This window comes from Haemaphysalis longicornis, unplaced genomic scaffold (assembly GCF_048455015.1).
Source record: "Haemaphysalis longicornis isolate Haplotype H1 unplaced genomic scaffold, Haemaphysalis longicornis Haplotype H1 scaffold_1, whole genome shotgun sequence".
In the NCBI taxonomy this organism is placed as follows: domain Eukaryota; kingdom Metazoa; phylum Arthropoda; class Arachnida; order Ixodida; family Ixodidae; genus Haemaphysalis; species Haemaphysalis longicornis.
In genome coordinates this window covers 196,793,886-196,809,215 of record NW_027526203.1, presented here as the reverse complement: position 1 = coordinate 196,809,215, position 15,330 = coordinate 196,793,886, and the positions used below count along the sequence as shown (strand labels likewise).

At 45.9% G+C, this 15,330-nt stretch overlaps 1 protein-coding gene across 3 annotated transcripts in view; it reads left to right on the top strand.

Annotated features, from left to right (window-relative positions):
* LOC144140936 (ribonuclease 3-like) overlaps positions 1–13,943 on the top strand; it is an 85,220-nt gene extending 71,277 nt beyond the window's left edge. For all 3 annotated transcript variants that reach the window (XM_077672444.1, XM_077672439.1, XM_077672433.1), the window contains 3 exons: positions 1,149–1,241; positions 7,225–7,277; positions 12,837–13,943. In XM_077672444.1, coding sequence (XP_077528570.1) covers positions 1,149–1,241; positions 7,225–7,277; positions 12,837–13,099 — 409 coding nt within the window. In that variant the 3' untranslated portion in view covers positions 13,100–13,943. The remainder of the gene's footprint in view (positions 1–1,148; positions 1,242–7,224; positions 7,278–12,836) is intronic.
* Positions 13,944–15,330: the final 1,387 nt, after the last annotated feature.

Here is a 15,330-nt window from a genome sequence, read left to right as displayed (position 1 = left end):
GGCACCAAGGTTATTCACAGTCTGACTGGAGAGGCTCAAGCTAAGCCTCTGAGGGAGCAAGAGGCCTTTTAAATGTTGCTTGTTACAAAGCAGTCGCTGTTTTATGGTGGGCTGTCCAGAGATATCCTAGCACAGCCCCATTTCTTGGCCTCCCTGGGGAGATGTCTTTTTAGGGGAGTATGCAAGAGGGGAGGAATTGTCAGCATTAATTCCTCTGCAGTACAGAATGCAAAAATGCAGCTGAGGCTGTATTTTTTTGCAGCCTCATAGACTTTTGAGACATGTTGGCTATGGCTACTCTGACTTAATTGGGTGTGCCGGATTCTTTGAAAAAGATGTGCACCTGCTTTCGTGACACTTGCCATTTCTCAGTGTCCAGCACGAAGGTTGACTGCTATGTTTAGAAATTGTAAGTGATATGTTGTACTTGCACTCTGTTTGTTGCTTGTAGAAAGTATCCTCTTCTTACACGGGCATCATTCACTATACAAATGCCGAACATTTAGACTAGTGCTCTTGTTTCCCTAAGTGTGTGATTGAAATTCGTGCGTAGGTGAAATTTCATGAGAGGTACCCAAAGTGCTCCCACACATTACATTCGAAGTGCATGTAGGGCCGTTATACCTGCAAGTTCAGTTTAAAAGAAATGCACTCAACCACAATTGCATTTAACAGATGGCCTTCTCTAACCCTGGATACAAATAGCAAAAGCCAAAGTGGGCACCTGCAGCATTGTCTTCCCCCTGGCCGTGCGTGTTCATTTATGCTGCCAGGAAGGTGTGTGCGAAATTTATTCCCAGTAAACTCGGGAAATTTATACCCAGAAGAAAAAGGCACAGGCTTAAGGCTTAACACTTTTTGCTTGTAATCTGATTGGTCTTGTGCGTAGCTTTTTCCTTTTTTTAACTGCTTAAAAGCATACTATTTTAAGCCGGTTACAACAAGCACGTGGGCATAAACGGGCGATTACAGTAGTACTCTAGAAAGCACTAACCATGCATGTAACGTTCACCTCAACAAGAAGAAAGAATTAGTGTCAAATGCCCTGGCCCACTGGTGCCACAGCTTGACTTGCTGCCTTTGTGTCTGCAAGCATTTATGATCAGTGGTGTGTTCTCCTCCACTGGATGTTTCCACCTTTGTGCCAGGGTGATCGAGTGCAAGGGCCCCACCAACACCCGAGTGTACACGGTGGCAGTCTACTTCAGGAGAAAGAGGCTTGCCACAGGGTCTGGCCACAGGCAAGTGTTCAGTCATCTTTAAGTATGGACACACCTCATTTGGGCAAGCAGGCGAAGAAAAACTGTAAGCACGCGTTGCAGTTGAAAGCCTTGTCTGCCACCGCACGCCGTACAGCATCATTTTTGTTCACTTAATCTTGTTGTGTCTTCTGGTTGTTATGGAATATGTGCTTCATTTGTCATATGCATTCTTTTTACTTCGAAAACCGTTGCATCTGATGCCAGCACCACCGCATTTTTGTGATGTTGCACTGTGAAGTACGTCTATAGCTCTGATTGGGGGTGTGTGACTATTTGAAACTTCTGAATGTTGATGCGAATAATATGGTGTTCGATTCAAGTTCGAGTGTTATTGCGCTATTTGAAAACTTCAATTTTTTTTTAAAGTATTTTCAGTCTTGGAGAATGCAAATAGACAGCTGTCAAATGAACTTCGATACAAGAAATTGTGCCTTGTTAAAAACGATAAATGCTGTGTTAGAAACACGTACAAAATATATGCTTTGCAAGAAGTTAGAACGACCTAGGCAACAGGTGTGTACACTTTGAACGCTTGCGATCGACCGCCGAAATGCATCAGCTTCCCTTGGTAGCTGCAACAGGCTTGCCCGCAATCACACTGTCCAGATGGAGGACAACAGGAAGTGCTTATGGAGTGCCTCTTATCTTCTTGGCATTGGGCCAACTGCCCCCTGGTGCTGTCTAAGCCATGGTGAACACACTCTAGATAAGACAGCCTAGTGGTGCAATGCCTCAGTCACTGGTTCTCTTCAAGTGAGGCACACCACTGGCACCCCTTTTGTAAACAGGATTTGAAGGAGAATGATAAACTTGCTTAGCCTCAGATGAAGCCGTCTTGACAATAAGGCGTGCTTCAATGGTGAAGCAAGTTTGCTGGCTTAACACTTTTCTTTTCGCGTACCTGTGCCAATAGGCGACCAGAAAAAAGTTCAAAGGCTCATGGGTGCATTGTCTGCTCCCGCCACTTCCGGTTCGGTTCGAGAGCTCTCCTGGCGTCCCAAACACCAGCGGCTTTCATGCACATCTGTGCATGTTGTTTATCTGTTTCCACTTAAAAAAAAAAAAAAAAAAGCTCATGCATTTAGTGAATAACAACGATTAATCCTACTAGAGGCTCCTCTGAAAGGTAAGTGCTCTGTGACAAATAAACAACATGCACACTCACGTGAAAGCCGCCGGTGTACGGAAGGCGAGGAGAGCTCTTGAACCGGAAGTGGAGGGAGCAGACGACGTACCCATGGGCCTTTGCACTTTTTCTGGTCACTTATTGGGGTCTCAGCACCTTGTTTACATTTACATTGGGTGTCAGGTAAGCCGTATGTAAAATTTTTGTGCATGTGGGGACATTTGCAGTGAATTCAGGTGTTGTTAGTACTGAGACAGGGACCCACAACCAAAGGTTTGCAAAGTGGGTAGAATACTACCACATCACAGGGACATGCTTGCAAGGTTTTATAAAACAGGCTAAGTTTTGATGCCTTGTGTTGCCCCATATGCCGAGTTTTCTCCCTAGATCTAACAAGAATGTTTATGGAGTTAGCTGCCACTGATGTGTGTGTCTGTGTGTGTGTGTGTGTGTGTGTTCTGAAGAAAATTGTGATAGTCATGCTTGATAAGAAAAGTTATGCTTGGTGGGTTTTACTGATGCCGAAACACTTGTGGTTGAGGTCCCCAGATGAGATGAAAGTTGCATTTACTTAAAATTTCATGCCTTCTTGTAAATTTTGGCTTTTGTATTGGAAATCATGAAATATTGGCTTCGATTCAAACCAGTTTGAACAAAATCTTTATTCACTTCGTACTCACTTCATATTCGTATTATATGAGGGGTAGTTAGGAAACAATCATTTGCATTCATAAGGATTTACTCAGGTTGATTTATTTATGGGTGTTACAGACGTTTTCCCAGTGAAACTATGGGTGTGCGAATAATGCTTTTGTTTGAATAGTTTCAAATTAAAGTGACTATTTGGAGATTATGAATAAACAGAACTAGAATTCAAAAATTTCCAAAGTGTGCTTTGGATAACTACAGCCTGCTGAAAAATGAAAGGCTCGTTTTATAGGGTTTGCAAAATTTTTCCCTGGCATAAGACATACAGTAGTAATTCTGCTGCTAAGGCTTTTTTTATGATACTACTGTCACTAGATAAGGTTACAGAGTATCGGCACGCTTTTCTCCTATTGTTCTGTGCCGCCACCATGATCATTGGTCAATTCCCCCTACGTGACATTTGTTTAGGCTGCGACGGTTGGTGGGTCCCACCATTTTGTTGTTTATGCATTTTAGTCGGCAAACTCTGGTAGACTCAGCTTGTCCACCCTGCTCTGCGGCTGCGCGTGCGGGACTGATGTGGTTCCAGACGCGAATCAAAGTGACACGTGTAACAGCGTTTCAGTAGCAGAAGTGCGTCCGAAGATGCCGTGTTGCTGCGTCTTCGGCAGTGCTGTTAACAAACGACCCGGTGGAAGTTAGCGGCGGGGCCATAGAAGTGGCAATCTCACAACACTGATAAACACCAAAATGGCTGCTATTGCTGACTTGCGTGCCTCAGCGGCGGTACTCAGAGTACCGCCGCTGAGAGTACGGAATCGCCGACGCGCACGAATCGCATGCAAAAGTGCTCCATGCGCATTTCTCATGCACATTTTCAGCTAGCGTGGAAATGCGCACGAGGACTGATAGCAAGCGCCTGCATCTAATAAAATGAAAAAGTAAAACACAAGGGCTTGCCTCAACAATTAATAAACTAGAAGAGAGGCGCGTTGTTTTTTTGCTAGGCAGGTTTGTCGAAGCCTTTCAATATTCATTATCGTGTTGCATGTTGTCTTTTATCCACACCAGAAAGGAACTAAATACCTTGCAAATTATGTTTTGTGGCATTTTCGCTATTGCGTGGATACTGAGGGGATTTAATTGCATCAAACTTCTGGCGACTTCTAGCGACTGTTTCGAAATAAGTGGGGAAAAAAATCCCATTGCCCCAGGAATGCCAGGTTGGGCTATAACGAGCCAAATATGGCTTTTTTTTCTTCTGGTTGTAGAAATTTTTCTTTATTGGCTATTTGGCTATTCTTGGGCTATTGGGAGAGCTGACTGTGAAAGCTATTTTTAATGCATGTTCGAGCCTGCCAACTATGAAGCGTTTTCAGTGACTCCTTGAAAAAGTCTTCCGTAAGTGGGGACAAGAAGACCATTATTCTTCAGCTGTGCCGTCCATTTGTGATCGCATGTGTGAAAAGCACCTTGAAGCCCATCCCATGGCGACCTCCACATCAATTACTGGACAATACTGGCCAATTTTTAGGGTTGAGAGATGCTTTGGACACATCTAGCAGTTGATGTTTAGTTGCTCCAAGGTGCTCCAAAATTAATAATTTGCTGATTCAAAAATTGCTCCAAATCACCGTTCATCACTGGCACCACTGTACTCTTATACCTTATCTGGTGACACTATATGATACTATATTTTATATGGGGCAACTATCACCTCATGTGGTGACCTCAACCATGAGTGCTTCAGTATTGGTTTAATGAGGGTATGTATACTGAAAACCTACGACGTAGACGGTAGTTCTGTGTACGTTCACGTCAGTTTTAAGAAGGAAACTCTGTGCATAAGGCAGCACGGGACATGAAAACTTAATCTGAATTTTTTCAACCCTTGCGGCACACCTTCATGGCGTAGTGCTGTCATCCCTGCTTTGCACTTGCTCGCTGGTCCTTTTCCCAGTACTAACGCATAAATTTTATTTTCAAAAAGCACTTGCCCTGCGAACGTCCCCGCATGCACCTACAAGAATCTGAATAAGTACAGTTCAGCGCTAAAACAGACAAGGACTAGAAAAGACAACATGAGAGCGCTCTTGTGTTGTGTCTTTTCTAGTCCCTGTCTATTTTTGCGCTGAACTGTACATAATGGAATACCAACTAGGCCAGTCAATTACATTACTAAATCAAAAATCTTAAATATGGGCTGCCCTGAGGGCAGGTTATGCCTAATATAGCCTAATATAAATATGTATTAAAGGGACCCTGCAACACTTTTTGTGCAGTGCAAGTAAACCTGCGCGACGTTTAGATAACACAGCCAGGAATACCTGAGCCAAATATTACACGTGCACGTAAAGCGGTAAGTGCGCAAATCGCCGTGAAAGATGCGGAAAAACCAACTGCTCTCTCTTCAATTCTCCTCATTTTGCACCCCTGGCATGGCCTAAACGACGTCATTTGGGCCGTGGCTGTCCTATTGGCTGTCGCTGGTCAACTTCGCGGCTTATTTCTCGCATTTCCTGTGACGATCCGCCGTCGTCGGCGCTGTGTACTAACCTCTTCTATGTCTGAACCTGTACGCTTACTTTTGGTGTTTCTTTTGTTTTGAGTATGCGCGGCGTTTGAGTGACGGACTCAATACTTTCCTTTCAATGAGACCACTCGACAACAAACGTTTATTGCTTCAAAAACGCCCTACCAGCCTGAGTGCTTGCTTGTGAGCAGGCAGCCAAGCCTGCTTTTTTGTGGCACCAGACCGGAAATAGACCCCTCTACGTTGCGAAGAAAATGCGAAAACTCCCCGGTCTGTGATATATCGAAGGCCGCCGAACAGAACGCTGCGAGTTGGCCCCCTCTCCAGGAGAGAGCGCGCAGCCTTCGTTGCGTTGTCCGCGGTCGAGTTGAGAGGGAACAATCATGCGCGATTTATCATCGCGCGTAGTTTCGGTGATAGTGAACGTATTTTCGTAATTCTTGCGGGAGGAGATTGTTCGGACAGTAGACTTTACCCCAAAATGCATTCCGAGTAGTCGATGGTTAGTGTTGCAGGGTCCCCAGTGTAGAACATCTTGCCAGCAAGAGTTGTTCCCAAGAAAGTTCGTAGCGTGCTGCTCTTTTTTTTTTTTTTTCTTCCTAGCATGCATTTCCATAGTCTAAACCAATCACTGCAAACACATTCCCTTTAAAAGAGTTTAGAACAAAATTGCCTCAAGTGCATGATAAGTTGACAACAAATGTACCCAGCAAGCGAGCTTCCTGAATGCCACATTGACGTAAAGCTGTTTCGACAAGGCTTGACAGTGTTTAGGAGCAGACAAGTTTATCGTTTTTCTTATGTCCCATGTAGAAAAAGGGGAATATTAAAGGTTTAAGGTTTAAAAAAATGTCAACTTTGCGCATCATTTGATCAGAGATCCGGGTACTTAGGGATTATGTCAGTAGGCAGCTTGGCTTTTTTATCTAGAGTGTGTTGGCTGGCTTATCAGGATGCAAAAAAAGAAGCACTGAGGATGGAGTTGGCCCATTGGCAAGGAGATCAGAGGCGCTCCCCAAAAGCAACTTCCCCTCGCCGTTTGGCTGCACGCCACGAGAGCAGTGCGGGAAAGCCTGCCAACACTAGCGGAGAACGCTGGGGCATGTTTTCGAACTTCGAAGTACTCTAAAAATTTATTTGAAATTATCGAATAGTGCTATTCAATTTTAAGCCAGAAGCCAGATCGAATATTGTGTTATTCGCTTCGATTTTCGATAGTTTGGAATACGTGCACACCCCTGAATTAAATTTGTTTCTTTAGAAAAAAAAATTGCATCATTTTAAGTAAACAAAATGAAAGTTCACTGATCTTAACTGGGGGGTGATTTCCCAGCTCATCCTGGGATACAGGGAGGTGAACCTGAGGGCCCAGTTCACGACACTTTTGAACCTGACTATGCTCAGGAACAAAGCGCAATAACTTTGCGTTGTACTATTTATTTTATTTCATTTTATTTTTATTTTATTTTTCCCTGCTGTGTTCCTGACAGCTGTTGTGCCTGCTGGAGTTCATTCTTGTCTTGAAGTAGTGTGTTTCTCATTGTACTGAAAACCACATGCTCAGCATTATTCCGTATTCCTAAGTTTCAACTTGAAAGTTATATTACGCATGATCGGTTACACCCTTTGTGGGTGTAATTTTTTACTACTTTCAGCATCCAGCAAGCAGAGATGGCGGCCGCATCTAAAGCGCTGGAAGCATCCAAAGGTATCTGCGCCTCAAGTTCTTTGTTCTCTTTGAACTTTTTTGTACAGAGTGGCTTCTAATAATTCTGTTGTGTACTTCATTTGCATATTACTGACATGATGCTGTATTTAGCTTATTAATCGTATTGTAGTTCAGAAGAGAGTTCTGTACTTTTTTAAAGCTTATCTGCAATTTACAACCTGAATTCTGCAACATAGATAAAATTAAAAACATCATAACTAAAGCAGGGACTCCCAGGAGGGGGGGGGGGGGGGGGGGGTCGCACCTTCAATATTTTTCCAGAGGGGGCACGTTCCGACCGTTTATGCTTAAAGGGGCACTGACACAAAAATTTTGGATCTTGTTTTTTTTTTTTTTTTTTTTTTTTTTTGTTTGCGATAAGTAGCTAGTGACCTACTTATCACTTGTAGAAACCTCATTTGCTTCAGCGTGCGACAGTTGTTTAATTAGAGGCACTTTCAATGCGGCCAGTCGCAGTTTCGGTTTCAGCGGGTGCCGCGATACGATGGATTTTATGTGAACAAAGCTGGCCACGTGACCGTCGGAGGGATATCACAGAGCAGAGCTGCCGTAGCACTGTCGAATCCGCATCGCCGGCAGTTTCTGCGAATGCCCCCACGTACTGATCTCGTCTCGTGAGCCGCTAAATTAAAAAGCGACCGTGGACGTGACGCAGGCGCTGCAAGTGCAAATGCTACCACGGCTAAAGAACGACATGCGACGCTCGAGACAGTGGGTGGCAAGACGCGCGCTGGGAGCAGCCGGCCGGTCTGCCTACAGGTCTGCCTACAGATGTGTTCGGCTTAGCATTGCGGCGGATATTCGATTACCGCTCTCGTAAGCAGTGCAGATGACAATTTTTAATGCAACCCGCCATCGCATCATTAACTACTTTCTCATATAAGCTGCCATGGTTGGGACTTCAGTACAATTTCGTGCAGCGGTAACAAGCTATCACTCGAGCTACCTGCGCCAGCCTGGGCCACTTCGCGGCCATGGCCGCCGCCTGCACAGCGACCGTGCGGCTTGCTCAGGGGGCTTTTCGTGTCTCCGGCGCGTTTTTGCGTCCAATGTAAATAAAAAGTAATAGAAACAGAGTGCCTGGAATCGCTGTAGAACTTTGGTCGCGGCCAGCTCCCCGATGAGCTGACGAAATCGCGGCGCCTCCGTTGCCAACGATCGGGTCGTTCGTTCTCGAGAGCAGAAGCTCCGCCCTCCGATTGGAGTGGCGAGCCGGGTGAGCCGGCAAAAAACGCCGGCAGTGCGGAAGCGGCAAACACAAACTCGTGACGTGTTTGGATGTTGTTTATTTACGAAATATCCACGGGATGTCGATTGCGCGTGGTCCTCTGCTGGCTGCTCGGTTGCGTTTCACACACTTTAAAATTGATTTTAAATATCTTCTAGGCTGTATTCGCCGCTGATATTTTGCAGATGATGTATATGTGTTCACACCAATCTATCTCCGAAGTTATCTCGCCTTCAAAATTTTGTGTCAGTACCCGTTTAAATCAAATTTTTGACAAGAGCTATAGTTAAATTTTCAAATTGGTGGTTGTGTGGTCCAGTGCTTTCCAAAAGGCCGATGATCAATTGGACGGACATTGGTGGCACGATGGCTGGTTAAGAAGCCACAAATTAAGGGACGCCACTCAACATACCAGTAGCCAATCTCTTAAATCACTACTGCGCAAACAGATGCACAATAAATTGATGAAATATTGATTTACACGCAAAGAGGGAACAACCACACATCAATGGATAAGAAACATTTACCTCATGCCACCGCACTTCCCTACATTATAATACACAAGCCAGGCAATAACACGACACTGTACCAACAAAACTGACCACAACTCTTGGTAATGCGGAAAACCTGCTCAAAAGATCGATGACTAGCTCATAAACGGCCCCCTAACAAGAAAGGAAAGACTACTCCTGACACGCAAATTTACTAGTACCACAGAATACAAACCTGATATAATCAAGCACCAGAGTACTTATCAAGCCGTAGAAGAACTTGTAAAAAAAGATCAACCAGATCATTTACCAAGCCTAACTGCCCAATCTCAGCTTCACAGCAGCCAGCCTTCGGTAACACTACAAACGGAAACCTGTCAGTCAGGTGCAGTAGTGTATGGTGAAGTTCCACGTTTTCTTCTGTTCTCTTTCTTTTCGTAAAAGCTCTAGTTTTTTTTTTTTTTTTTTTGAACTCTTCTTGCGTGTTGGTTACTTATTCCCTAATCTAGTTTATTTATTTCACCAACAATTTACCACACACGTATGCCGATTTATAGACTATTTATACGAGAATTATACTCCGGGTAATGATGCCGGTGAGCAGGATTGTTCCAGGCCGAACACCCTGCGGCTACCACAGTTCCCAACGAGGTGGACGGTAAAGCCCGTACTACATGGAGCGATTTCGCCTGCGAATTCGCTGATGCGGCGCCGCTCGTGCGGCAAAACCACTTTTTTTCGTTGCTGCGGCAAAGTGCCAAACATTTGAAGCGGTCGAGCAAACGCCGCTCGTGCGGCGTGTGCGGCGTAGAGGGGCCGGACCTGCGGCCAATGGGAGCACAGCTCGGCACCACTTGCACGCTTGGAAACCAGATGGCGCTGCTTGTCTGAGCGCGACAAAAGCGCAGGCACACCAAAACGTTTGTCTTCTCTGCTGTGTGTGCGTATATTGATAAAGAATTGGCGATTCTTATATGAAACCGCAAATAAAGTTATATTTACCGCAAGTCAGGCAGAAACAACTTGCCAAGAAAGTAAAATAAAACCACCGTTGTTAGAATCACAACAACCTTTGCTGGTGGCAAACTTAATTCAGTCTGCAAACAAGGCGCATCTGAAATGCGAAAATCGCGGCGTTCGCAGGCCCCATGTAGACGACAATTCCAGGCATTGCGAACTTCGCAAGTGCGAATGTTCGTTCCAGCGGATTCGCAGGCGAAATTCGCTCCATGTAGAACGGGCTTAAGAGTAAAATCAATGCAAAGGTTCGTTGAGAGCAATGAAAGGGTGCAGGTGACTTGGCAGCAATTGGTACAAGTTCAAAGCTCTCTCAGTGGCACCAGCAAGACAGCCATAAAAGGGTATGAGGGAGTATTAAAGGAGTTTGAAACTTTACTGGGTACCGACCCTTTTGTAGCCCTGTTTGACCCATGCGCGCAATTAGCGAGGATGCTTCAATGCCCAGTTTACCACGCTGCAGGAGCAAAAGAAGCGGCAGAGGCTCTTTGTGACCGCTTAGCAAAGCTGACAAAGAGCAAGAGAGTTAGGTCTAAAGGAACCTTGTGCGCCCAGAGTTTCGCAGCTGCCCAGAAGGCTTCAATTCATAGACAAGCCTGAGGGGCCTAGAGAGAAGAGTTTTTTGCTGCTGTCGATCGTATTACCATCCAGATCCAACGGCGGTTTGAACAGCCTGGCATGGAGCAGCTGATTAGCCTCAAGCACATCTTTACTGACGCTGCTAAAGGTCGAAACTTTGCGACAAACGGCCTGAATAAGCTTTTAGAAGCGCACGCTGATGATTTTGACATCAGCAGGCTTTCAGCACAACTCGTGCTTTTCCCAATGCTCTTGCTTGACGAGGGTTCGGCCACAAGTGAATGCATTTTACAGATTCTGCAGGGCGTGTCTGCAGGTATGCGTAAGATATGATGGGCCAGGTTGTCCTGTACCTGCAACTCGTGTTTTTTGAGCCTGCGTCAGCTGCTCCAGGAGAGTGATCTTTCAGGGCTCTGAGGCGAGTAAAAACATTTTTGAGCAGTCGAATGACGCAGAGGCGACTGACACACCTTCTCCTCCTCCTCCACGTGCACAAAAAGAGAGCTCGGAAGAGCGGCAGAACTGCACGTAGATGCTGTTATGAAAGAGTTTGTGTCTAGAACGGCAGAACAAACAGCATCGTTCGGCCTCCTTTGAAAACCTCTCCTTCTCAACACCCTCTTGTCAGGCCAGCCATGAAGCTCATTAATCCTCAATAATAGCTTTGTACCAAGTGCCTAATTTCTTGTGTACTTGTGTCACATTTGTGTTCTTGTGTCAGTTCACATTTGCTTCACTGCGTGAGCGAATGAAAAATAATTTTTCGCAGCTTTCAAACCCATTTTTGTCATTTGCGCGGTCTGCGCAGGTTTTCAGTACTTCTGAAACTTCCAACCATTTTTAAAGGGTATACCAATGCAGAATAGCAAGGATGCAAATATGTAAAATTTAATATAGATAAAATTAATTAAAACATTGTTTAATTGGCACCTTTAAAATTATACTAATTATTAAAATAATATGTGATGTAAGTAAATAAAAATTGGCAAATATTGTAAAAAATAAACAAATAATAAACATGACGTACAACGTCAACAATACGTGCCCCCCCCCCCCCCCCCCCCCCTTCCCCCTACTCCCCAAAACATTCCAGAGTCCCTGAACTGAAGAAAACATAACTAGAAACATTCTTTTGGGACCTTTCTTTTACGTGTATAGTCATTTGTCCTAGAATTTTTTTGTTCATTGACATGCTGCATTTGGCATTACCGTATTTACTCGCGTAATCCTCGCACTCGCGTAATCCTCGCACCCCTAATGTGAGCCACCAAAACTTGAATTTTTTGGTTCCTCGCATAATCCTCGCACCCCCAACTTTGCAGCGGCGAAAGTTGCCTGCTCGCGAAACCCGCATGGTGCACGCGCTCTCCAACGCGCGCCCTCCCCCGCCGCCTCTCCGTTCGGCGGAGAGCGCTGTGTATCCAAGGCCATCCAGGCGCCCTAACAACCTGCATGGCTACTCCCTAACGGGCGCCCAACACGCTACTCACACTGTCCTTGAGCCGGTTCGCGGTGTTCGCGCACGGTGTTCGCGCAGCCCGCTGTCGTGTCGTCGTGTCGCCGTCGTGGTCCCGCCGTTGAGCGGCAGCAGTCAGTGAGTCACTCGCGTCAGTGGTGGATAGCTCGCTGCCGTTTTGAGAACTTTTTGATCTAATTGTTTTGTGCTTGGTGGCACTTCGCCATGGGGAGGAACGCCAGCTACACTGCCGCTTTCAAATTGAAAGCGAAAGAGTACGCGATCGAACACGGCAACCGTGCCGCAGGCAGGCACTTCGGCGTCACCGACTTCAACGTGCGTTACTGGAGTAGGGCACGCACATACGACGACGAGATAGGGCGCGCGCCAGAAAGCAAAGACGGCAATTTCATGATCGCTGATCGACGGGAGACTGTTTACGTTGTAAATAGTAAAATAAAAAGAAATAGCTGCTGTTGGCAACACTGAGCTTACTTATACAAAAAACGACCGCTACATTTAGCGGGATTGGCATAAGGCAAATTGGCAACACTGTGCACCGGATTTTTTTTTTTCCGCATAATTCTCGCACCCCTAACTTTGCATTGACTTTTCCGAAAAAAAAGTGTGAGGATTATGCGAGTAAATACGGTATATACTAATACATTGCATGCAAAATTGTAAGCATTTCACAAACAGTGCGGATGGGGTAGGCTTTTCATAAAACATTTTCCCTAGATGTGCGGGCGGCGTGCTTTCTTTTGCAGAACTCTTCCCCCAGCTGAGCCACCAGAGGAGGGTCCTCGAGAGAAGCCTCAAGCAGCGGGCTCCCGGAAAGGAAGACGAACGCAGCCCGACGGCGAGCAAAAGAGCGCGGGAAGATTCTTCCAGGCAGGGCCGTCACAGCTCTTCATCTTCACGGTCACACGGAAGCTCTGACAGGAGGAAGGCGGGCGGCGAGAGGAGGAAGAGGTCGAGAAGCAGGGAAGTGTCCAGCGGGCGCAGCCGAGGGCCAAAGCAATCGCACTGATGGCTGGCATGGGAAGCCCACTCCTGTGCCTGGCTGTGGGACCGAATGATCGGAGCTTGCACTGAACGCTTGGGGCAGACCGTCCAATATTCGTCTCTTCACTGCTGTTTACGAAGGCCGATACATTACACTGTTACCACTAAGTCCATCATTGGTAGCCCCGGTGCTCACCTGTAAATACTGCAACAGTCCCGGCAGGGCCTAGTGCTTCTGAAAAGGGGCAGGTGCGGGATTCGTGGTGCAGATCGCTTTGTGGCGTGATGGATTCGCTTCTGGACAGTCTGATCATAACCAGCCTCAGGCTCGAGCATCTGTGCCCTTGGCAGACTATCCCACCTTGTGTGCATTGCCATCATCGGTTTCTTCATTTGTCATCCACAAAGAAAACCTCCACCTTCTAAGAGGGGGGCCTTCCTTGCTGCTGTGGAGGTTGCGCATTTCAAGGATCTGGCTGGTGCATCCCTCCCATCAATTGACGCACACCAGCGAGAGAGGCAATGCGTTGGTGAGGCCGAAGAGGTCAGCCCCGCATATTGCTGGGCTTGCCACTGGATTGGCGTGCGCCTGTTGAGTGTACCTGCTTGTGATGCACCACGTTGGCACCGTGCGCACACGTTTACCATTTCGTGGACGTGTTCGGTTTCCAGCCTCAAAACTGGAAAAAAAAAAGTGAATTGTGCAGGCTTCTTTTTAGTATACTGCACCCCTGGTGAGAAAGGGTGAACTCGGCAAGCACTCAATAGATGTGGCTGGAGATCCTGCAGTGGACACAACCAAGGTGATGATTATAAGGATGACGACGACTGCACCCCTATGTGATCAAATAAAGGGATGTACAGGAATAGCTTGCTGTGCCATGCATGCGTCCCACTGCGCGAGTCAGTGAAGTCCTTGGTCTTTGACCTACTCCTGTCTTTGTATCTTGCCTTGTATCACGGTAATGTTACTTTGCTCCACTGATATCTTTTGGGTTCCCTGGTCTCTGACGCCACACTCCCGGCCTCTGGGTTTCTTTCGTTTACCGGCTGACTACACCACATTGTTCTACTGCTCAACTTGTCGTTTTGCTGAGCCTGAGGACGTGGGTTCAATCGCGGCAGATGTTTTTCTGATGGAGATGAGTAACAAAAACACCCTGTGTCAAGATTTCAGCACACATTAAAAGATCCACAGGTGGTATTAATTTGTAGTCCTCCTTTACGGCTCACCTTGTAGCCTAGGTGTAGCTTTGGCGCATAAAAGCCCCCCTTTTTTTTAACTCGCTGTTTCTGGGTTTTCTTCACTCACCCACTCCAGGAATCCTCCCCGAGTCTGAGTTTCCTGCACCCGCCCTCTAACAACGTCTCTCCGTAAGATTACTGCAGAACTCGCTCTTTCTGTCGTTCCTTTGCTCACCCACTGACGACACCCCTCCCCAGCGTTCCTTGATTGCCGCTGCCCATTCGTGTAGTTGCCAACTGCTGCACACCCCCCTACCTATTGATCATCCTGCTGAACACCTTGCTACTGGGTGTCCTCCACGACTTCCTGAAAATGCTACTGTAATGATCAAACTGTACTTGTCCATTGGAGGGCAGTGAAAAATGCCTTGAAGTAAGCTTTGATCAATCAATCAGTCAATCAATCTATTTATTTGACATCCACACACATACAGATGTCGGGAGCGTGAACAAAAAGCCAACAAAAGCAGCTTCACGGGGTGCATGCCCCTTAATATACAAATCATGTAAAAAGTATACAAACAAATGGTAGTGCAGACTGCACATGCATGGATTTTGCATTCATACAGTAATAATAAACAAGCAATTCTGCACACTGTCCCGTTAACAGGGGTATACAACGAAAACAAATACACCTGCTCAAGCGTACATGACTACTGACACCTACAGGGAAAGAAATGTAAAATGATAAGATATACTTTAGAAAACAAAAAAATACTGACATCACAGAGTGTAAATAGAGCAAAATATGTAGTACAGTTAAACCTGGATATAACTAAGTTGACAAAAATTCGCATTTTTTTCATTACATCCAGGTTTTCGTTACATGCAGGTTTCGAGTTAAAGCTTGCGGAAATGAAGCAGAAACGAAACCAATATGCTAGGCATCAGTGATGCTGAACTCGCCATTGTTCAAGGATATATTTCACTCTGAAAAACTGTGATTTGCGCTTGCTGCTACTACACGACCCCCGAATTCACGAACATAACTAAGTATCGCTTTTGTTTTTT